At 44.0% G+C, this 21,988-nt stretch overlaps 2 protein-coding genes across 4 annotated transcripts in view; both read left to right on the top strand.

Annotated features, from left to right (window-relative positions):
• ARHGEF39 (Rho guanine nucleotide exchange factor 39) overlaps nucleotides 1-16,779 on the top strand; it is a 64,333-nt gene extending 47,554 nt beyond the window's left edge. For 2 of the 3 annotated variants that reach the window (XM_030191869.1, XM_030191866.1), the window contains 4 exons: nucleotides 2,267-2,355; nucleotides 3,932-4,058; nucleotides 4,246-4,373; nucleotides 16,175-16,779. In XM_030191869.1, the coding sequence (XP_030047729.1) occupies nucleotides 2,267-2,355; nucleotides 3,932-4,058; nucleotides 4,246-4,373; nucleotides 16,175-16,244 (414 nt within the window). In that variant the 3' untranslated portion in view covers nucleotides 16,245-16,779. Of the gene's footprint in view, nucleotides 1-2,266; nucleotides 2,356-3,931; nucleotides 4,059-4,245; nucleotides 4,387-16,174 lie in introns of all 3 variants that reach the window. The other variant, XM_030191867.1, reaches the window with a different exon arrangement.
• Nucleotides 16,780-18,437: 1,658 nt separating this feature from the next.
• Nucleotides 18,438-21,988, top strand: part of LOC115462767 (sphingomyelin phosphodiesterase 5-like) — a 46,105-nt gene continuing 42,554 nt past the window's right edge. The window contains exon 1 of the mRNA XM_030192753.1: nucleotides 18,438-18,545. The gene's annotated coding sequence lies outside the window, so the exon portion shown is untranslated. The remainder of the gene's footprint in view (nucleotides 18,546-21,988) is intronic.

Raw genomic sequence — 21,988 nt, 5'->3', positions numbered from 1 at the left:
TGTATGCTTATCCTCCCATACCTCTGGTGGGGAAGACTTTGTTGAAACTCAAGCAAGACCGAGGCACCATGATTCTGATTGCTCCTTTTTGGCCGCGTCAGATCTGGTTCCCTCTTCTTCTGGAGTTGTCCTCCGAAGAACCGTGGAGATTGGAGTGTTTTCCGACCCTCATCACGCAGGACGAAGGGGCGCTTCTGCATCCCAGCCTCTGGTCCCTGGCTCTCACGGCCTGGATGTTGAGAGCATAGACTTTGCCTCTTTGGGTCTGTCAGAGGGTGTCTCCCGCATCTTGCTTGCTTCCAGGAAAGATTCCACTAAGAGGAGTTACTTCTTTCTATGGAGGAGGTTTGCCGTCTGGTGTGACAGCAAGGCCCTAGATCCTCGCTCTTGTCCTACACAGACCCTGCTTGAATACCTTCTGCACTTGTCTGAGTCTGGTCTCAAGACCAACTCTGTAAGGGTTCACCTTAGTGCAATCAGTGCATACCATTACTGTGTGGATGGTAAGCCGATCTCAGGACAGCCTTTAGTTGTTCGCTTCATGAGAGGTTTGCTTTTGTCAAAGCCCCCTGTCAAACCTCCTACAGTGTCATGGGATCTCAATGTCGTTCTCACCCAGCTGATGAAACCTCCTTTTGAGCCACTGAATTCCTGCCATCTGAAGTACTTGACCTGGAAGGTCATTTTCTTGGTGGCAGTTACTTCAGCTCGTAGAGTCAGTGAGCTTCAGGCCCTGGTAGCCCAGGCCCCTTACACCAAATTTCATCATAACAGAGTAGTCCTCCGCACTCACCCTAAGTTCTTGCCAAAGGTTGTGTCGGAGTTCCATCTGAACCAGTCAATTGTCTTGCCAACATTCTTTCCCCGTCCTCATTCCTGCCCTGCTGAACGTCAGCTGCACACATTGGACTGCAAGAGAGCATTGGCCTTCTATCTGGAGCGGACACAGCCCAACAGACAGTCCGCCCAATTGTTTGTTTCTTTTGATCCCAACAGGAGGGGAGTGGCTGTGGGAAAACGCACCATATCCAATTGGCTAGCAGATTGCATTTCCTTCACTTACACCCAGGCTGGGCTGGCTCTTGAGGGTCATGTCACTGCTCATAATGTTAGAGCCATGGCAGCGTCGGTAGCCCACTTGAAGTCAGCCACTATTGAAGAGATTTGCAAAGCTGCGATGTGGTCATCTGTCCACAAATTCACATCTCATTACTGCCTGCAGCAGGATACCCAACGCGACAGTTGGTTCGGGCAGTCAGTGCTTCAGAATCTGTTCGGGGTTTAGAATCCAACTCCACCCCCCTAGGCCCATGTTTGTTCTGTTCCAGGCTGCACTCTCAGTTAGTTGGATAAGTTGTTAGGTCAATCTCAGTTATGTCCTCGCCGTTGCGAGGCCCAATTGACCACATTTGTTGTTTTGAGTGAGCCTGGGGGCTAGGGATACCCCATCAGTGAGAACAAGCAGCCTGCTTGTCCTCGGAGAAAGCGAATGCTACATACCTGTAGAAGGTATTCTCCGAGGACAGCAGGCTGATTGTTCTCACAAACCCGCCCGCCTCCCCTTTGGAGTTGTGTCTTCCCTAGTCTTTGTCTTGCTACATATGAGACTGGCCGGCACGAGCCGGTTTCGGGCGGGAAGACGGCCGCGCATGCGCGGTGCGCATCGGCGCGCGAGGGCTAGCAAAGGCTTTTGCTAGTGAAGATTCCGATTGGAGGGGCTGCCGTGGACGTCACCCATCAGTGAGAACAATCAGCCTGCTGTCCTCGGAGAATACCTTCTACAGGTATGTAGCATTCGCTTTATGCGGCTTTGCTCACTTTCTGACAGGAGCTCCAGTCTGAGCTTTCTCTGACAATGCGACGGAAGCGGCTTATATCAGCAAACAAGTTGGGACCCGCATCTGTCCGATGGTGGTGGAGGTGGCCTCCCTTATCAGTTGGTTGGAGAAAAATCTTCTTGTTGGCAGCTAAAAGTTCAGGTTGCCGCTTTAGCCTGTTTCAGGGACCAACTACAGAAGACGCTTATGTCTCACACGGATATTGTTCAATTCTTCTGGGGACCGGACTGCGTGACTCCTCCATTTCATACACCGTCTCGGCTCAGTTTTCAGTTCTTTCTCCACCTGATGGTTGATGAACACAACTATCCCACACGTTTTGGAATAGTGGGAAGGACTAATAGAAAAAAAATGATCAAGTAAGACCTAATTTCTTCTTATCTCAAAATCTCTAATTCTGACAGCCTTTCTCCTGTAAATTTTTCTAGTTGTCCTTTGAGCAGGAGTCGTTGCTGCTCATGTCAACGGATCAAGATGATATAAATAACTGGTATCGCTGTTTGTCCACTGCTGTTGGGTGAGTCTGATGGAACAGAGCGGAAGAGGTCAATAAAAAAAAGAAAGCACAAAATAAATTATGTGGAATTATTGTTTGTTTAATCGTGAATTGTCAATGAACAAAATACAAAACTTCCTAGATTGCATCAAACAATATATAACTGCCTTCCTTAATGTCTGCTCCAGACCATTGCCTACAAGTGGGTATATGTCCTTCTACCAGCACATGGGGAGACTGAGAAACTACTAGTGACATCACTGTATTAACTCTGTGCAGTCCTGTGTCCCCTCTCCTCAAGACCCTTCACTGGCTCCCTATCCGTTTTCGCATCCTGTTCAAACTTCTTCTACTAACCTATAAATGTACTCACTCTGCTGCTCCCCAGTATCTCTCCACACTCGTCCTTCCCTACACCCCTTCCCGTGCACTCCGCTCCATGGATAAATCCTTCTTATCTTTTCCCTTCTCCACTACTGCCAACTCCAGACTTCGCGCCTTCTGTCTCGCTGCACCCTACGCCTGGAATAAACTTCCTGAGCCCCTACGTCTTGCCCCATCCTTGGCCACCTTTAAATCTAGACTGAAAGCCCACCTCTTTAACATTGCTTTTGACTCGTAACCACTTGTAACCACTCGCCTCCACCTACCCTCCTCTCTTCCTTCCCGTTCACATGAATAGATTTGATTTGCTTACTTTATTTATTTTTTGTCTATTAGATTGTAAGCTCTTTGAGCAGGGACTGTCTTTCTTGTATGTTTGTGCAGCGCTGCGTATGCCTTGTAGCGCTATAGAAATGCTAAATAGTAGTAGGAGTAGATATTTCTCACTCAGCAGACAGTAGGAAGGTGTCTGCTCAGGCCTGTCTCTATAGGCCTTTTAAGAACATACTGTGTCAGACCAACGGTCCATCTAGCCCAGTATCCTACATAGGTACATAAGTATTGCTCTTGTGACGTGTTACTTTGCTGTATTTATTTTTTCTCCTGTAGCTCTTGTAACGTGTTACTTTGCTGTGTACATTCTTTCTCCTGTTGCTCTTGTAATATTTGTACATGTGTGTTACTTTGGTGTGTTTGTGTGTATGTCCCTTTTCCTGCAGATAAGCTGTATCCGCTCTCGCTATTCGCTGGGGTTAGGTTCCTAGAAAACCCCATGAATACTGATAATGCAAATACGGAATCATTGATCCTATGGGAAATAGGGGGTTAGGTTCTTGTGCAACCCCGTTAGGTAGCAAAAGTGTACCTTGAGCACCGTAAATTCATCATTTCTCGTAGCTTTCTTGTAAAGAATAGCTTACGCTACATACAGGTTTTTGGTATAACAATACTCACGCACAGCTGTATGAATATCTTCTCATGAGACACACTTTCTTTTGCTCTTGCACTACACTGTGGAGGCCGTGAATTAGTGAAGATGGGTTACACTTTATTTTCCATGAATAAGCAAATCTATGAATACCGAATGTGCAGAAGGAAAGAACGGACTGTACATTCTTGAGTTGTCAAGTTTTGATGTGACTTCCTTGTTGCTGGAATGCTAGATATTAATGTGTACATAAAAAAATAATTTCTCTTCATCTTTTCCTCGTAGGCATCTGAAAACACGATGTACCACTGTACACCAAAAAGACCATCAGTTACAAAGGGAACTCATCTCAGGAGAAACACCAGCGCTTGGGATGGTGCAACCAAAGTCACATCCACGGAAGAGGAACATGGTAAAACTTGTTCCATGTAATATGTCAGGAAGCCACTGGCACATGTAATGTTTCAGTGCATGAGGGGTGGGTAGGGGGTCTGGGGAGAGTGGCTTACAGTGCCAGACCAGAATAAGATCATAAAGAAACACACATAACCCACCCCTTCACCCCAAGCACAGAGTAATCATTTCCTCTTCTTTTCCAGGACGATGTATTTTCGGTGGAGGACCAGAACACCGTACCCATGCATTCCCAATCCAAACCAGTTCTGAGGCAGGAAACCACGGATCCTAAAAGAGTGAAATTATCAGACTTCCCAAATCGCACAGACAGGTGCAAAAAAAATGTTGAGTTACTCTGAGGCCCTTTTACTCAATGCCTATAGGCTTCCTAAAATTTAGCACATGCTAATTCCATTAACACTACTACTACTACTTATCATTTCTATAGCACTACTAGACATACAGACTGATAACACATGCTAAGCTTTTGGGAAAGGTCCCCTCTGTTTACAGCTTTGTGTGTTTGATTCTTTCTCTTCAGATAAGCAGTGCATATTCTTTCTCTGATCACTCTTGTAATATTTGTGTTCGTGTGTTACTTTGGTGTATTTGTGTGTATGTCTCTTTTCTCACTGAGTAGCTGTGTACATTCTTTCTCCGGTCACTCTTGTAATATTTGTGTTCGTGTGTTACTTTGGTGTGTTTGTGTGTATGTCTCTTTTCTCACTGAGTAGCTGTGTACATTCTTTCTCCAGTCACTCTTGTAATATTTGTGTTCGTGTTTTACTTTGGTGTGTTTGTGTGTATGTCTCTTTTCTCACTGAGTAGCTGTGTACATTCTTTCTCCAGTCACTCTTGTAATATTTGTGTTCGTGTTTTACTTTGGTGTGTTTGTGTGTATGTCTCTTTTCTCACTGAGTAGCTGTGTACATTCTTTCTCCGAACACTCTTGTAATATTTGTGTTCGTGTGTTACTTTGGTGTGTTTGTGTGTATGTCTCTTTTCTCACTGAGTAGCTGTGTACATTCTTTCTCCGAACACTCTTGTAATATTTGTGTTCGTGTGTTACTTTGGTGTGTTTGTGTGTATGTCTCTTTTCTCACTGAGTAGCTGTGTACATTCTTTCTCCGGTCACTCTTGTAATATTTGTGTTCGTGTTTTACTTTGGTGTGTTTGTGTGTATGTCTCTTTTCTCACTGAGTAGCTGTGTACATTCTTTCTCCGGTCACTCTTGTAATATTTGTGTTCGTGTTTTACTTTGGTGTGTTTGTGTGTATGTCTCTTTTCTCACTGAGTAGCTGTGTACATTCTTTCTCCAGTCACTCTTGTAATATTTGTGTTCGTGTGTTACTTTGGTGTGTTTGTGTGTATGTCTCTTTTCTCACAAATTGGCTGTGCACATTACTTCTTCTGTCGCTCTTGTAATATTTGTGTTCGTGTGTTACTTTGGTGTGTTTGTGTGTATGTCTCTTTTCTCACTGAGTAGCTGTGTACATTCTTTCTCCAGTCACTCTTGTAATATTTGTGTTCGTGTTTTACTTTGGTGTGTTTGTGTGTATGTCTCTTTTCTCACTGAGTAGCTGTGTACATTCTTTCTCCAGTCACTCTTGTAATATTTGTGTTCGTGTTTTACTTTGGTGTGTTTGTGTGTATGTCTCTTTCCTCACAGACAAGCTGTGTACATTTTCTCTTCTTACTACTACTACATAGAAAACATAGTAGATGACGGCAGAAAAAGACCTGCATGGTCCATCCAGTCTGCCCAAGAAGATAAATTCATATGTGCTACTTTTTTATTTGTACTGTCCTCTTCAGTGCACAGACCGTATAAGTCTGGCCAGCCCTATCCCCGCCTCCCAACCACGAACCCCGCCTCCCAACCACCAGCGCCGGCACAGACCGTATAAGTCTGCCCAGCACTATCCCTGCCTCCCACCACCGGCTCTGGCACAGACCACTACTACTAATACTTAACATTTCTACAGCGCTACTAGGGTTACGCAGCGCTGTACAAAATAAACAAAGAAGGACGGTCCCTGCTCAAAGGAGCTTACAATCTAAGGAACGAAATGTCAGGTTGGGCAGTCAGCCCTATCCCTGCCTCCCACCACCGGCTCTGGCACAGACCGTATATGTCTGCCCAGCACTATCCTCACCTCCCAACCACCAACCCCTCTTCCCCCACCTGCTCCACCACCCAATTTCAGCTAAGCTGCTGAGGATCCAATCCTACTGCACAGCATTCCTTTGTGCATATCCCACGCATGTTTGAATTCCGTTACCGTTTTCATCTCCACCACCTCCCGCGGGAGGGCATTCCAAGCGTCCACCACCCTCTCTGTGAAAAAATACTTCCTGACATCTTTCCTGAGTCTGCCCCCCTTCAATCTCATTTCATGTCCTCTCGTTCTACCGCCTTCCCATCTCTGGAAAAGATTAGTTTGCGGATTAATACCTTTCAAATATTTGAACGTCTGTATCATATCACCCCTGTTCCTCCTTTCCTCCAGGGTATACATGTTCAGGTCAGCAAGTCTCTCTTCATACGTCTTGGAACGCAAATCCCATACCATCCTCGTAGCTTTTCTTTGCACCGCTTCCATTTTTTTAACATCCTTCGCAAGGGACGGCCTCCAAAACTGAACACAATACTCCAGGTGGGGCCTCACCAACAACTTGTACAGGGGCATCAACACTTCCTTTCTTCTGCTGATCACACCTCTCTCTATACAGCCTAGCAACCTTCTCGCTACGGCCACTGGCTTGTCACATTGTTTCGTCGCCTTCAGATCCTCGGATACTATCACCCCAAGATCCCTCTACCCCTCAGTACCTATCAGACTCTCACCGCCTAACACATAAGTCTCTCGTGGGTTTCTATTCCCTAAATGCATCACTTTGCATTTCTTCGCATTGAATTTTAATTGCCAAACCTTAGACCATTCTTCTAGCTTCCTCAGATCCTTTTTCATGCTTTCCACTCCCTCCCGGGTGTCCACTCTATTGCAAATCTTAGTATCATCCGCAAATAGGCAAACTTTACCTTCTAACCCTTCGGCAATGTCACTCACAAATATATTGAACAGAATCGGCCCCAGCACCGATCCCTGAGGCACTCCACTACTCACCTTTCCCTCCTCCGAGCGAACTCCATTTACCACCACCCTCTGGCGCCTGTCCGTCAACCAGTTCCTAATCCAGTTCACCCCTTCGGGTCCTATCTTCAGCCCATCCAGTTTATTTAAGAGCCTCCTGTGGGGAACCGTGTCAAAAGCCTTGCTGAAATCTAAGTAGATTACGTCCATAGCACGTCCATGGTTCAATTCTCCGGTCACCCAATTAAAGAATTCAATGAGATTCGTTTGCCACGATTTCCCTTTGGTAAAACCATGTTGTCTCGGATCTTGCAACTCATTTTCTTCCAGGAAATTCACTATCCTTTCCTTCAGCATGGCTTCCATTACTTTTCCAATAACTGAAGTGAGGCTTACCGGCCTGTAGTTTCCAGCTTCTTCCCTATCACCACTTTTGTGAAGAGGGACCACCTCCGCCGTTCTCCAATCCCTCGGAACCTCTCCCGTCTCCAAGGATTTATTAAACAAATCTTTAAGAGGACCCGCCAGAACCTCTCTGAGCTCCCTCAATATCCTGGGGTGGATCCCATCCGGTCCCATGGCTTTGTCCACCTTTAGTTTTTCTAGTTGTTGATACACACTCTCTTCCGTGAACGGTGTTATATCCACTCCATTCTCAAATGAACTTTTGCCAGTCCATCGTGGTCCTTCTCCCGGATTTTCTTCAGTAAAAACAGAACAAAAGTATCTATTTAGCAAATTTGCCTTTTCTTGATCATTATCTACATAGCGGTTTGCAGTATCTTTTAGTCTCACAATTCCCTTTTTAGTCATTCACCTTTCACTAATATACCTGAAGAAATTTTTGTCACCCCTCCTTACCTTTCTAGCCATTTGTTCTTCCGCTTGCGCTTTCGCCAGACGTACCTCTCTCTTGGCTTCTTTCAGTTTGCTCCGGTATTCCTCCCCGTGTTCCTCGTCTTGAGTTTTTTTTTATTTCTGGAATGCGAACTCTTTAGCCTTTATTTTCTCAGCCACTTGCTTGGAGAACCATATTGGTTTCCTTTTTCTCTTGCTTTTATTTACTTTCCTTACATAAAGGTTTGTGGCCCTATTTATTACTTCTTTCAGCCTGGACCACTGTCCTTCCACTTCTCGTACGTCCTCCCAGCCCATCAGCTCCTTCCTTAGGTATTCCCCCATTTTACTAAAGTCAGCACACTTGAAATCCAGGACTTGGAGTTTTGAGTGGCAACCCTCCTCTTCAGCTGTCATATCAAACCAAACCGTTTGATGGTCACTGCCGCCCAGGTGGGCACCCACTCGGACATTTGACACGCTATCCGCATTTGTGAGCACCAGATCCAGAGTCGCTCCCTCCCTCGTGGGTTCCATGACCATTTGTCTGAGCAGATTAGATTGTAAGCTCTTTGAGCAGGGACTGTCTTTCTTCTATGTTTGTGCAGCGCTGCGTATGCCTTGTAGCGCTATAGAAATGCTAAATAGTAGTAGTAGCAGAGCACTTTGGAAAGCATCCACAATCTCTCTACTTCTTTCCGATTCCGCAGACGGAACCTTCCAATCTACATCCGGCAGATTGAAATCTCCCAGCAACAGCACCTCTCTCTTCTTTCCCAACTTTTGAATATCTGCGATCAGGTCTTTATCTAATTCTTCCAATTGTGTTGGAGGTCTGTAGACAACACCCACGTGGACAGAGGTTCTATCATCTCTTTTTAAGGTGATCCATATCGCTTCTTCCTTACCCCAGGTCCCTGTCATTTCGGTTGCTGTGATATCATTTCTCACATATAGAGCTACTCCTCCACCTTTACGATCCTCTCTATCCTTCCTATATAGATTATAGCCTGGTATGTTTGCATCCCATTCATGGGAACCATTGAGCCATGTCTCTGTGATTGCAACAACGTCCAAGTCTGCCTCCAACATCAGGGCTTGAAGGTCATGAACTTTGTTGCCAAGACTGTGAGCATTTGTGGTCATCACTTTCCATTTCCTGGTATGTGTTTCAACATTTGATATTTTGGTGTGTTTTTTGACTTTGGGTCCCTCCATATCTTTTTGTTCCACCTTAATTTCTTTTGCTTTTGCTGTTTCTTCTGGCTCAGTTCTATTTTTAGAAACCTCACAGAGCTCTAATGGAGCAAAAGAATTCTGTAGGGGTAACACTTGTGAGGGTGTATGCCTCTGTGTCACATGACGAAGTCTGCCTGAGCCTACTGTGAACCATCTGTTCTTAGGTGGTTTTATCCTTTGAGGCAGTGGTGTGAATTTGGTTTGATTTTGTGCAGTCTTAGAAGTTGCTTTAAGTGCATCTAATTCCTGCTTTAATTTACTGACCTCTTGTTTTGAACTAGCGAGCTGATTACAGATAGGACAAGCCTTAAGTTTCCAGATGATTGGCCTTGAAACTAAAGCTCCACAATTATTACAGAGAATAAAAGTCATCTTGATTTGTTGAATGGGTATGAATAGGTATTTTATGATGAGGCTTGACAGTGTACAAGATTAACTTTACTCCTCAGCAATTTGAGACAGTTGTAGTTCGGGTGGAGTTAAGTTGTGATAAGTAGTATAGTTAGAATAGGGATTTAGGAAGTGTCAGTCTTGGGGTGGGTATAAACCTAAACTTGTGGAATGTGTTTGCTGTAAAACCTATCTTAGGCCTGTATTAAGCCTCTTTTCTACAAAGCTGATTGGGACAAGGGGAGGACAAGGATAGTAGGTAGAGATGTGCAAAAAAAACCCCACAGTTCTAGGGTAGGAAAAGCCACAAATATAGCAAGGTCAAATCTTATCTGAGTTTCTCCCAGCCAGAGACCAGCAACACAGCTCTCCACAGAAAACACACTTGTGCTTTTAAAATGGCTGCAGATAAAAAAAACAGGTGAACTGAGATAGATGGGGTGGGGGAAGGAAGGAGCTCAGAAACTTGGCAAAAGAAAGATTTCTAATACTTGCTGGCAGTTTGAAATCAGAAATCTAGTTTTCAGATTCACAGATATCAATAAACCAGTTTGAAACACAATCAGATTATACAATCAGATCAAACAGGGTTTAACATTTCTAGAGCGCTACCAGGGTTACGTAGCACTGTACAAAAAACAAAGAAGGACAGTCCCTGCTCAAAGGAGCTTACAATCTAAAGGACAAGAAGGGCAAAAAGGACAAAGAGTGCAGACAATCAAAAATTGGGACAGGCTAGATTTCTTGTATATGTGTGTTACTTTGGTGGTGGTGTGTATATGTCTCTGTTATAATATTGCCCCAAATATCACTTCTTACTGTCTTTATGCTGTGCGCTCCCCCCGCCTCAAAAAAAAAAATAATGTTAGCCACAGGATGATAATTTTCATATTTCACTGGGTCTAACTCTTTTCTCTCTTTTTTGAATAACTGGGGTTTCAATGTTATCTTTTACAATTACAGGCCTTAAGCCTTCCACTGGTGACCCATTTACTATTTTCAGTACAAATGGCAGAAGATTGTCAGTTGTTTCTTAACATTTCCTGGACTAATATCCAAGTCACAAAATGTCTTCACTGTGCCCCACACTTTCTTTTGATCCAGTAACACAAACACAATAGTTCTAAACCTGCACCCCTCCCTCCCCTTTGCGTCTGTTCCATTTTCCTGCACCTGCACTGGCAAACTCACCCTTCAATTTATCCATGTTACTATCGGAAATAATTCAGAAACGTTTCCAAGAAAAACACAGCAAAATTGTTTGACGAGAAGGGAAAGGACTGTGCATTATCTGATGACAGAGAGGGGTTTATTTTATTTTATTTATTGCATTTGTATCCCACACTTTCCCACTTCTTTGCAGAAGGATGTTGGGTTGCATTGTAATAGAATACATGATAGTAATATAGCAGAAGGCATTATTGAACATTTCTGGATATATGTGGGGAGTTTCACATGTGTTGGAGGGTTGGAGAGAAGAGAGCTGATTTGGCAGATTGGCAGCTCTTGCAAGGGTCAAGGTTATGTCTTCCTTCTGCTTGGTGTATCTGCAGTTTTCGAAGGTGGATACCCCATGTGAGGGTGCAAGTGTACACTTCAAAGGGCAACTTCATCAAGAGCTGAGGCTAAGACTGAGTTCCCAGCATGTGCTTGACCTTAAGGGTAACCTCAGTTTTGGGCTTAGAGAGACAAAGTCTAGGTTCTTGAAAGTGTGGAGTGTTTGGTTTGAGGTTCAGAGCTTAGGCAGTGATGCTTTAAGGAGGAGAAGATGCGGTCAGGTCAAGATAATGGAGTTAGTCCTGTGCAACTCTTTGCAAAAACAAATTAAGAATTATGTACAGAATACTTGAAAATTCTGCAGATTTTATCCAGATAACACAATATATTCACTTTCTTTAAGTAATTCTTAAGTTAATACTGAAAATGTTGTTATTCAGTTGAGCTTCCACATCTTAAGTCTGGGATCCTCCTCACCATATCATGCTCACCCTCATATCATGCTCACCCTCAAACTCCCTCTGCTGTCTGTCCTGTCCCCAACTATCTGTCTTGGATCTACACTTGGGCTTTAGCCCTTCCAGAGACTTCTCTAAGGTCAATCCTGTAGCTCATCTATTATTGACCACGCCTTCTTCTCTTTTCTTTGCAGCCTCAGGCTGAACCATCCAGCTCTCTTGTTCTTTCTCCCCCGAACTCTATCCCTGTTCCCCCCAGAAAAACACTATGCTTTTTCAATTTGCCTCAGACTTGTTTTCCCTAGGGGACTCCCAACTTTCTCTTTCTCTGTACAATGCCCAAGCCAACATGGATTTCGTGAAGGAAAATCTTGCCTCACAAATCTACTACAGATACAGGGGGCTACGGGGGCCTGTCCCCCCAAACTGGATATGTGCCCCTGGTTTGGCTGGTGGGGGTCCCCAACCCCTGCCAGGTGAAGCATTTTTCCAGTGCTGGTCTCCGTTACCGCTGCATCTCCTGTCCTGCGCTCTCTTCCCCTCATATCCAGCACACTTTCTTTTTATGAAACTGAGAATGCCGGACATGTCATGAGGGAAAGAGAAAGCAAGGCAGCAAATGCGGCGGTGCCGGACACCAGCACTGGAAAACGCGCTTCAGCAACCCCCGGCAGTAGCGGCGCTGCTTCAGCTGGTGGGGGTTGGGGACCCACGCCAGTCAAGGTATGAGCTGCAGCAGTGGCGGTGGGTGGGGGGCACGGCAGCGGTGGGATGGGGAAGTGGACCAAAATGTGCCCCCTCCCTTTGGGCTCTGGCCCCTCCCACCTCGAGGTCTGACAGAAGGGGTGAACAAATATGTGGATAAAGGTGAGCCAGTTGATATTATATCTCTGGATTTTCAAAAGGCGTTTGACAAAGTACCTCATGAAAGACTCCAGAGGAAATTGGAGAGTCATGGGATAGGAGGTAGTGTTCTACTGTGGATTAAAAACTGGTTGAAAGATAGAAAACAGAGAGTAGGGTTAAATGGTCAGTATTCTCAATGGAGAAGGGTAGATAGTGGGGTTCCCTAGGGGGTGTTTGCTGGGACCACTGCTTTTTAACATATTTATAAATGATCTAAAGATGGGAGTAACTAGTGAGGTAATTAAATTTGCTGATGACACAAAGTTGTCAAATCATAAGAGGATTGTGAAAACTTACAAGAGCACCTTACGAGACTGGGAGACTGGGCGTCTAAATGGCAGATGACGTTTAATGTGAGCAAGTGCAAAGTGATGAATGTGGGAAAGGGGAACCTGAATTGTAGCTATGTTATGCAAGGTTCCACATTAGGAGTCACCGACCAGGAAAGGAATCTAGGTATCATCGTTGATAAGTTGAAACCCTCTTCTCAGTGTGCAGCGGCAGCTAAGAAAGCAAATAGAATGTTAGGTATTATTAGGAAAGGAATGGAAAACAAAAATGAAGACGTTATAATGCCTTTATATCGCTCCAGGGTGCGACCACACCTCGAATATTCAATTCTGGTCGCCGCATCTCAAAAAAGATATAGTGGAATTAGAAAAGGTGCAGAGAAGGGCAATGAAAATGATAAAGGGGATGGGACGACTTCCCTATGAGGAAAGGCTAAAGTGGCTAGGGCTCTTCAGCTTGGAGAAAAGGCGGCTGAGGGGAGATATGATAGAGGTCTATAAAATAATGAGTGGAGTTGAATGGGTAGATGTGAAGCGTCTGTTCACGTTTTCCAAAAATACTAGGACTAGGCATGCGATGAAGCTACAATGTAGTAAGTTTAAAACGAATCAGAGATATTTCTTCACTCAACGTGTAATTAAACTCTGGAATTCGTTGCCAGAGAATGTGGTAAAGGCGGTTAGCTTAGCGGAGTTTAAAAAAGGTTTGGCCGGCTCCCTAAAGGAAAAGTCCATAGACCATTATTAAATTGACTTGGGGAAAATCCACTATTTCTGGGATAAGCAGTATAAAATGTTTTGTACATTTTTGGGATCTTGCCGGGTATTTGTGACCTGGATTGGTCACTGTTGGAAACAGGATGCTGGGCTTGATGGACCTTTGGTCTTTTCCAGTATGGCAATACTTATGTACTTATGTCCATTAGCTGGAGGTTATTGAGAGAAGGGGTCAGCTGTGTCCTAAGTTGTTTTTTATCAGAAAGTCCTCATGTATTTGTATATGTGACTGCATTTATGTTCTGACTTCTCAATATGCATTGTTGTTACCTTGTTTAATGAAAATCATAAAAATGTTTCTAGCAGTAACGGAAAGGGGGAAAACACCTGAGTTAACAGTCAATGAAAACTTAAGTTTTCTTCAGACAGAAGTAGTGGAGTAGCTTAACATTAAGTGCAGCGACCCGGGTTGAGTTCCCACTGCAGCTCCTTAGCCCCAATGCTCAGAGGTAAACGCACAATGCACAGAGGCCCTTATTGCGAGAAAGAAAGAGCTCGCAAATAAGATGGTAATGCAGTCAAAATGATGCAAATAAGGACATTTCCTCTACCCTCTTGCTGCTCAGCGAACAGCGCAGGAAACTGAGGCATCTTACTGCGGGAAACCCTTTGCCAGTTTGGAGCTGGCGTTAAGGTTTCTGAAGAAGTAGAGAAGCTTACAACGATTGCATATTTTTTGATTCCTGTGTTTAATTAAAGAGAAGCTGTTTCTTTTAAGGGATTTTCTCTCCCATCGGTTTCTATCCCCGTCATGTGGACTGGAGTTTTTCCCAAAGCTGTTTTGGTGTTCGCGTTAAAAAAGCAGAAAGAAAAGATGAGAAAAACTTCAGCTCCAATGCCAGATTTGACTAGAGGCAACACAAATCTACCAAACCTATCGAAAGGGTGATTCCTCTTGCTAACTTTTTCTGCTGGCATATCGGGGAAGAAAGGCAGTTCTGGCAACTGGCCAGAGAGAGAGGCCAGTTTGATTGGGCTGTGCTTGACACAACTCATGACCTCATGCCCCATCCTGCCCCTAACTCCTGTCCTGAACAACTCCTCAATGCAAATGAGCGTGCCTGTATTTGCATCTCATTACCATTGAGCATTAGGGAATTGTTCCTCAGGGCTATACTGAACAGGGCCAGAATTTTGAGCCTCTGCAGCCTTGTGACTCTGGGCAAGTCACTTAACCCTCCGTTGCCCCAGGGACAAAATAAAGTATCTCTATATCATATGTAAACTGCTTTCATTTTGTAACCACAGAAAGGCAGTGTATCAAATCCCATCCCTGTTCTTTTTCCCTGATTCACATCAACTGTCTCAAAAACCTTCTTTCCATTTCAAAAAAATAAAACTTGAAAAAACCTTAACCAGCCTTGGTTTTTAAATGTTCAGACATTGTTTCTTCTTTTCATATTGCTTGCCTTTGCCTTGCTGTGAATTCCCTCTGTGTTTGCCATAATGTGTATTTTCTGTGTTGTTGTGTAGATGTGAATTTTATGTGTTTGCCATATTGTGTATTCTCTGTGCTGTTGTGTAGATGTGGATTTTGTGTGTTTGCCATATTGTGTATTCTCTGTGCTGTTGTCTTTCTGTGAATTCTCTCTGTGTTTGCCATATTGTGTATTCTCTGTGCTGTTGTGTAGATGTGAATTTTGTGTGTTTGCCATATTGTGTATTCTCTTTGCTGTTGTGTTGCTGTGAATTTTGTGTGTTTGCCATATTGTGTATTCTCTTTGCTGTTGTGTTGCTGTGAATTCCCTCTGTGTTTGCCATATTGTGTATTCTCTGTGCTATCGTGTAGCTGTGAATTCTGTGTGTTTGCCATACTGTGCATTCTCTGTGCTGTTGTGTTACTGTGAATTCCCTCTGTTTGCCTTACTGTGCATTCTCTGTGCTGTTGTTACTGTGAATTCCCTCTGTTTGCCATATTGTGTATTCTCTGTGCTGTTGTTACTGTAAATTCCCTCTGTTTGCCATATTGTGTATTCTCTGTGCTGTTGCTTAGATGTGAATTCTCTCTCTGTTTGCCCTGCTGTGTATTTTCTGTGCTTTTGCCTTACTGTGAATTTTCTTTGTTTGCCATATTGTGTATTCTCTGTGCTGTTGTGTAGATGTGAATTTTTTGTGTTTGCCATATTGTGTATTCTCTTTGCTGTTGTGTTGCTGTGAATTCCCTCTGTGTTTGCCATATTGTGTATTCTCTGTGCTATCGTGTAGCTGTGAATTCTGTGTTTGCCATATTGTGTATTCTCTGTGCTGTTGTTACTGTAAATTCCCTCTGTTTGCCATATTGTGTATTCTCTGTGCTGTTGCTTAGATGTGAATTCTCTCTCTGTTTGCCCTGCTGTGTATTTTCTGTGCTTTTGCCTTACTGTGAATTCCCTCTGTTTGCCATATTGTGTATTCTCTGTGCTGTTGTCTTTCTGTGAATTCTCTCTGTGTTTGCCATACTGTGTATTCTCTGTGCTGTTGCTTAGATGTGAATTCTCTCTGTGCTGCTTCTTCAGGGCACTTGACCTTGAGTGCTTCAGTCTAAGCAGCAGGTAGAAAGGGGGCAGAGGAAGTTGCAATCTGGGAGAGATATAAAGATGGTGGAGAGAGACAGCAACACGAAGTATAGGTAAGATAATGTCTCTGTCTTCTGCTACTCTTCAGGTGTGGGGACGTCCCTTCAGCTGAGGCTCCTGCTGGTGCTGAGATGAGAGGTATCTGTGTGATATTATAATAAGATACCAGTTTCCTGGCTCATTCCCGCTGCACTGAATCCCTCAGGGTAAGGAAGGGGAAAGAGGACAGACAGCAGACGGACTGACATCGTTTCAATCCTCTTTAGTCTTGTTTTGATGCTGCTATTGGAAATCATCTATTTTCTTATTGTTCTAATGAAGGAATATTTCTGATGAGCGATTCCCTTCCTCTGCTGCTCTTTCCTTCCTCCCTCCCTCTTTCAGTTCTACTTTTGGTCTTGGCTTCCTGTCGAATCATTCAGTTGGAGTAGCAGATCTGGCTGTGGTATCTAGACTGTGATCCCTCACTGTGAAGAAAGGGGAACCTAAGCACATCAGACTTCAGGCCCCTTTTTCACAGCTTTTTGTTAGATGCTGTTTTTTCTGACTGTATTGCATACATATTTTTAAAATGCTGAAAATGTATTAAGATATACAATTGGAGCATGATTTGCTGTCATTTTATAAAATGGTTAAATATTATCTCCTTATCCAGCTTTTCCTGATGTTATGGTTATATTAAGCTGGACAAATGGCCTAGAAAAATAATAAATAAAATTAGAATAAGTTCTGCATCGTCCCAGTTCTTTACAGCCTTCCCTGTGATGGATTCTTTCCAGAAACATTTCCAGTATAAATTGGTCGTTAGACTTTTCTGTCCATGTTACCTGTGCATTTTGTTCCATGGTGGGGCAAAAATACATTCCTTCTGCTACTGCACCTGGTCCTTGTTAGAGGGAATTAAATGGTTATTACAGATTGGCTTTGCTTTGTCTTTGGTTGTCCTGGCCTCCCATGCCAGTGTGACCCCCCCCCCCCCCTACCTGTATCAGAGGCTCTGCTCCTACCCCACAGTCAGATCTCTGGCCAAGCTGACATTGTGACCCTCTCCAATCTATCAATACATAACCCCATCCTCAAGCTTGAGACCTGGATCTGGGCTGTCAAAACGTACGAGAAAGATCAGCCACAGGACGTGGAGCAATATTCGATCCCTACGGACGACATACAGACAAACCAAAGAGTAGGATGGGTAGCCTCATCCAAAAAAGACAAGGGAGAAGCCCAGATATCTATATGTAAAGTTTATTTTAAAAATCACACCAATATGACTCGACACAGCAGCTGTGTTTTGGTGTGTTGGCATCGTTTGCAATTTACAGCAAGAATTTTCATTTGGACATTGCTTTTCTACAGCACATGGTTGCCTAGAAAACAGAACAAAACAGCCCCTGCAGCAGATACAGTACAAAGAACTAAAGTAGAAAAAGTGAGCACACAGACTGCTAGACAGAAGCATAAAGGCAGTTAATAGATCCGAATTAATGCTGCAGGCAAAGCAAGACAGGTAAAAATCCAGAACTGTGCAAAACATCAAGACATCAGTGATGCTCCTTTCCCAAAATGAAAACATCTTCAAAGTCTGTCTTAGCCACTTAGGAGAAACAGTTCAGGCGAGAAACTTAACCTGGCCAGCATCACACATGCTGGACTGTCCTTGTCATTTCCCTCTGTATCCCATAACTTTATCTTGTTTGCAATATTGAGCTTTTCTCTTCTTGTTTAATCACTTCAGTGCAAATCGTCTGAATAGTGACGTTTCCGAAACTGAATGGAACCAAGCATTAGTGAAGGAAAAACAGAGAGCGGAGGGGGAGGTGGAGAGAGGGGCAGAGCCCTGAGGACTGATAGGTACTAGGAGAGGGGAAGGAGGAGGAGGGGCAGAAGGGAGATGGGCGGAGCCGTGAGAAGGCCTGAGTGGAGGGAGGGAGGAGGAACAGACTGGAGAAAGGAGGGGCGGAGCTGGAGAGGGGAAGGAGGAGGAGGGGCAGAAGGGAGATGGGCGGAGCCGTGAGAAGGCCTGAGTGGAGGGAGGGAGGAGGAACAGACTGGAGAAAGGAGAGGGGCGGAGCTGGAGAGGGGAAGGAGGAGGAGGGGCAGAAGGGAGATGGGCGGAGCCGTGAGAAGGCCTGAGTGGAGGGAGGGAGGAGGAACAGACTGGAGAAAGGAGAGGGGCGGAGCTGGAGAGGGGGAGGAGGAGGAGGGGCAGAAGGGAGATGGGCGGAGCCCTGAGAAGGCCTGAGTGGAGAGAGGGAGGAGGAACAGACTGGAGAAAGGAGATGGGCGGAGCCCTGACAGGTGACAGACACTGTAGAAACGAGGAGTGGGAGGGACTGGGTGGAACAGCCTCACAGGCACAGCAGCACCAAAGTGCACTTCCTGGGTTTGAGCTCCTGATTTAGTCTCAATAATACCTGGCTGCTGTCGTGCAATTCATTTCCTCTTGGGGTCCAACTCGGGTGAGTCACTTGTGCGTCTCCAACTTTTGCTAATGCTGAGATCCTGCTTGGAAAAGTGTTAATAATGCGATTTCTGCCTCTGTGACCCCCCCCCCCCCTGGCAAAGGGAGGTTGATGTCGTACTAGCACCCCTTGCCTGCTCAGTATAAGCAGAGCACTGCTACCCCATTGCCTCCAGGCTCCCCTTGTGTTAAGGCAAAGGTTGAAAAGGGGGGGGGGGATGGGGTTCGTATGTGGAGAGAAGAGCAGTGAATGAGGGAGGGAGATCAGAACCAGATTCTGACCTCGCAGAATGTGGATCAGCGCCAGAACCTGGGAAGTGGTTTCCTTAAATGTCCTTCTTCTTACTCTACCTTCGCTGGATGTTTTGCTCCTGGGCACTTTTCACAACGGGCTCACTTCTTACCCGCTTGACATGTGCAAGTTGTGTATTTGAATTCTTGTATTGGTTTCCACTGGAGACCTCTGTTCCTGTATTAACCAGTTTGCAAAGAAAAGGAAGGACTGCAGCTACCCTGGTCTCCTCTCAAATTCAAACCGCTAATATCCCCTTTCCATGGTTCAGTGCAGTTTACATTCAAGTTGAGAAAAGCAGATACTGTTAGTGTGAGGTGTGTTAGAGATTATTGATGTACATATTGCAGATCTTGCAGGGACTGGGATTTTGGATGGTCTCATCACTTCCGGAAAATAGAAGAGTGTCTCGCCCTGCAGCATCCTGAAGACTGTTAAGGCCTAAATTAAAATAAATCCGAGCCTGTACCGAAAGCCAGTGTACTTTGAAAGAGTAAGGAGGTCCACTTCCAGTTAGGGCTAATGTTGACGTTATGCACCAGTAAGCACCATGTTTGAAGTCTGGTGTTCACTTTAGACAAGTTTGTTTAATTTTTTATTATTTTATAATCAATATATGTTGTTTTACATTTTATAGGTCAGTTCAATTTGACCACTGGCCCCTGAGGAAGCCTATATAAAAGTAAAACGGAGAAGCCCCATTGGGTATAAGGATCAAGATCTAATTGTCATAAATGCTTTAAAACATAATGTTTCATGTTTAAGTAAATTATACTATTTGAAGAAGTTTAAAGGAGGTTTTTTAGATCGATGAGAAGACTGGGCACCGGTAAAGTCTGCCACAGAGATGGCCTTGCTTGCTGCCACTCTGGTACATTTGAGGTCTTTTTCCTCCTTTTTAAGATTTTTGAATGAAATACTGAGAGAGTTCTCGGTTATTTATTTATTTATTACATTTGTATCCCACATTTTCCCATATAGCAGTAGGCTCAATGTGGCTTACAGGTTCCGGAGAGGAGAGTACCAACTCCGAGAATATATACAGAATGGAAAATAGAGTAACAGTAGGTGCAAGGAAGCTGATAAGGTTCCGGAAAAGAGAATACAACTCTGGGACCAACATATAGTAGCATATAGAGAAAAGTAATCCCAATGAGGCTGATAAGTCTCCGGGGATGGGACTACAGCTTCTAGTGAGCAATACAGAGTAGGATAAGGGTAGAAGTACACTTAATTATAACTGGAGTAGTAACATTCGTACAGTTTGAAGTAATAGGATTATGTGGAAGGGGTATTGTTCATTTCTTAGATCGAAAGATGTGATGCATTGTTCATGAATTAGTTTGGGTCTGCTGGGTAGGCTTTCTGGAAGAGGTGAGTCTTGAGGTCTTTTTGAAATTTTAGATGGGTGTTCACAGTTCTAATGTTTCTAGGTAAAGCGTTCCAGAGCTGGGTGCAAATGTAGGAAAAGCTGGATGCATAAGTTGATTTGTATTTTAGTCCTTTACAGTTTGGGTAATGCAGGTTTAGAAACATTGTTGATAATTGGTAAATCGAAAAGTTCAGTCATGTAAGTTGGGGCCAGACCATATATTATTTTGTGGACCAGAGTGCAAATTTTGAAGGCTGTTCGTTCCTTGATTGGTAGCCAGTGCAGTATTTCGTGACGGGGTTTAGCACTTTTGAATCTTGTCTTTCCGAAAATGAGTCTAGCTGCTGTGTTCTGCTCGGTCTGGAATTTCCTTAAGATCTGTTCTTTGCATCCCGCATACAGTATATGGCGTTACAGTAGTCAACATGTGATAGTACCATTGTTTGGATTATGTTACGGAAAGTTTCCCTTAGGGAAGAATTGTTTGATCTGTTTGATTTTCCACATTGCATGGCACATTTTCTTCGTGGTGGCAGGGGCTTGGCTCTCCAGGGTTAGGTTGGTGTCAATAGTAATTCCAAGGATCTTCAGTTTGTCCGATATTGGGAGAGTATGTTCCGGGGTTTTTATGGATGAAGGGAGGTTTCTTTTGTGGTGAGAACAAAGGCAGTGAGTTTTTTCCTTGTTGAGTTTGAATGCCGATGCCCAGGCATCCATTAAGCTTAAACTAGTCTTTATTGCAACAGTGATTTCTGTTGCATTAGAATTGAACGGTATGTAAACGGTGACATCATCCGCATACAGAAAAGAATTAAGATTATGCTTGTATAGGGCATGAGCAAGGGGGATCATCACCAGATTAAATAATATGGGTGAGAGGGGTGAACCCTGGGGTACTCCGCAATCGGTACTCCATGATGGTGATATGTTTGACTTTGCTTTTACTTGATAAGATCTTGTGGTTAGGAAACCCTTGATCCATTTGAGTGTATTCCCTCCTATGCCTATCTTGTCGAGCATTCTTAATAGTATATAGTGGTGAACAATATCGAATGCGCTTGAAAAGTTGAATTGCAAGAGGAGTATGTTTTTACCTAATGCGATTTCCTTTTTGAACTTGGGTAGGAGAGTTACCAGGACAGTTTCCGTACTGTGGAGAGATCTGAAGCCCGACTGTGATTCATGAAGGATTGAGAAATTGTCGATGTATTCAGTAAGTTGTTTAGCTACAATGCTTTCCGTCAGTTTGGTTGTAAGTGGGATGGATGCCACAGGTCGGTAGTTGGTGATATCGTTAGTTATCTTTTTGGTGTCTTTTGGTAATGGTGTGAATAGTATATTACCTTTTTCTTTGGGGAATATGCCATGCTAGAACAAGAAGTTGAGGTGGGAGGTAAGTTCAGTGATGAATCGAGCAGGGGGGGGGGGGTTCATTAGATAATTGGGGCAGGTGTCCAATTGACAGTAGGCTGTAGAGATCTTATTGGTTGCTAGTGCTATTGTTTCTTGTGTGATCTGGGCGAAATTTGTCCAAGTTCGGTCGGCTGGGTATTCTTCTGAGCGTGGGTCTAGCTCATTAAGGAAGGTATCAAGGTTGGTGTAGTCCTGTGACATATTTTTGCGTAGATCGACAGTTTTGACTTTGAAGTAGTTAGCAAGATCGTTTGCTGTTGGGATTCCTGATTTTGTTGAGGACACTGGTTTTATGTCTAGTAATTTATCCAGTAGCTTGTATAACTTTTTCTTGTCTTTGTAGTCAGAACCAGTGGTTCATTAT

Source organism: Microcaecilia unicolor, chromosome 2 (genome assembly GCF_901765095.1).
Source record: "Microcaecilia unicolor chromosome 2, aMicUni1.1, whole genome shotgun sequence".
In the NCBI taxonomy this organism is placed as follows: Eukaryota; Metazoa; Chordata; class Amphibia; order Gymnophiona; family Siphonopidae; genus Microcaecilia; species Microcaecilia unicolor.
This window is presented reverse-complemented; position numbering and strand designations above follow the sequence as displayed.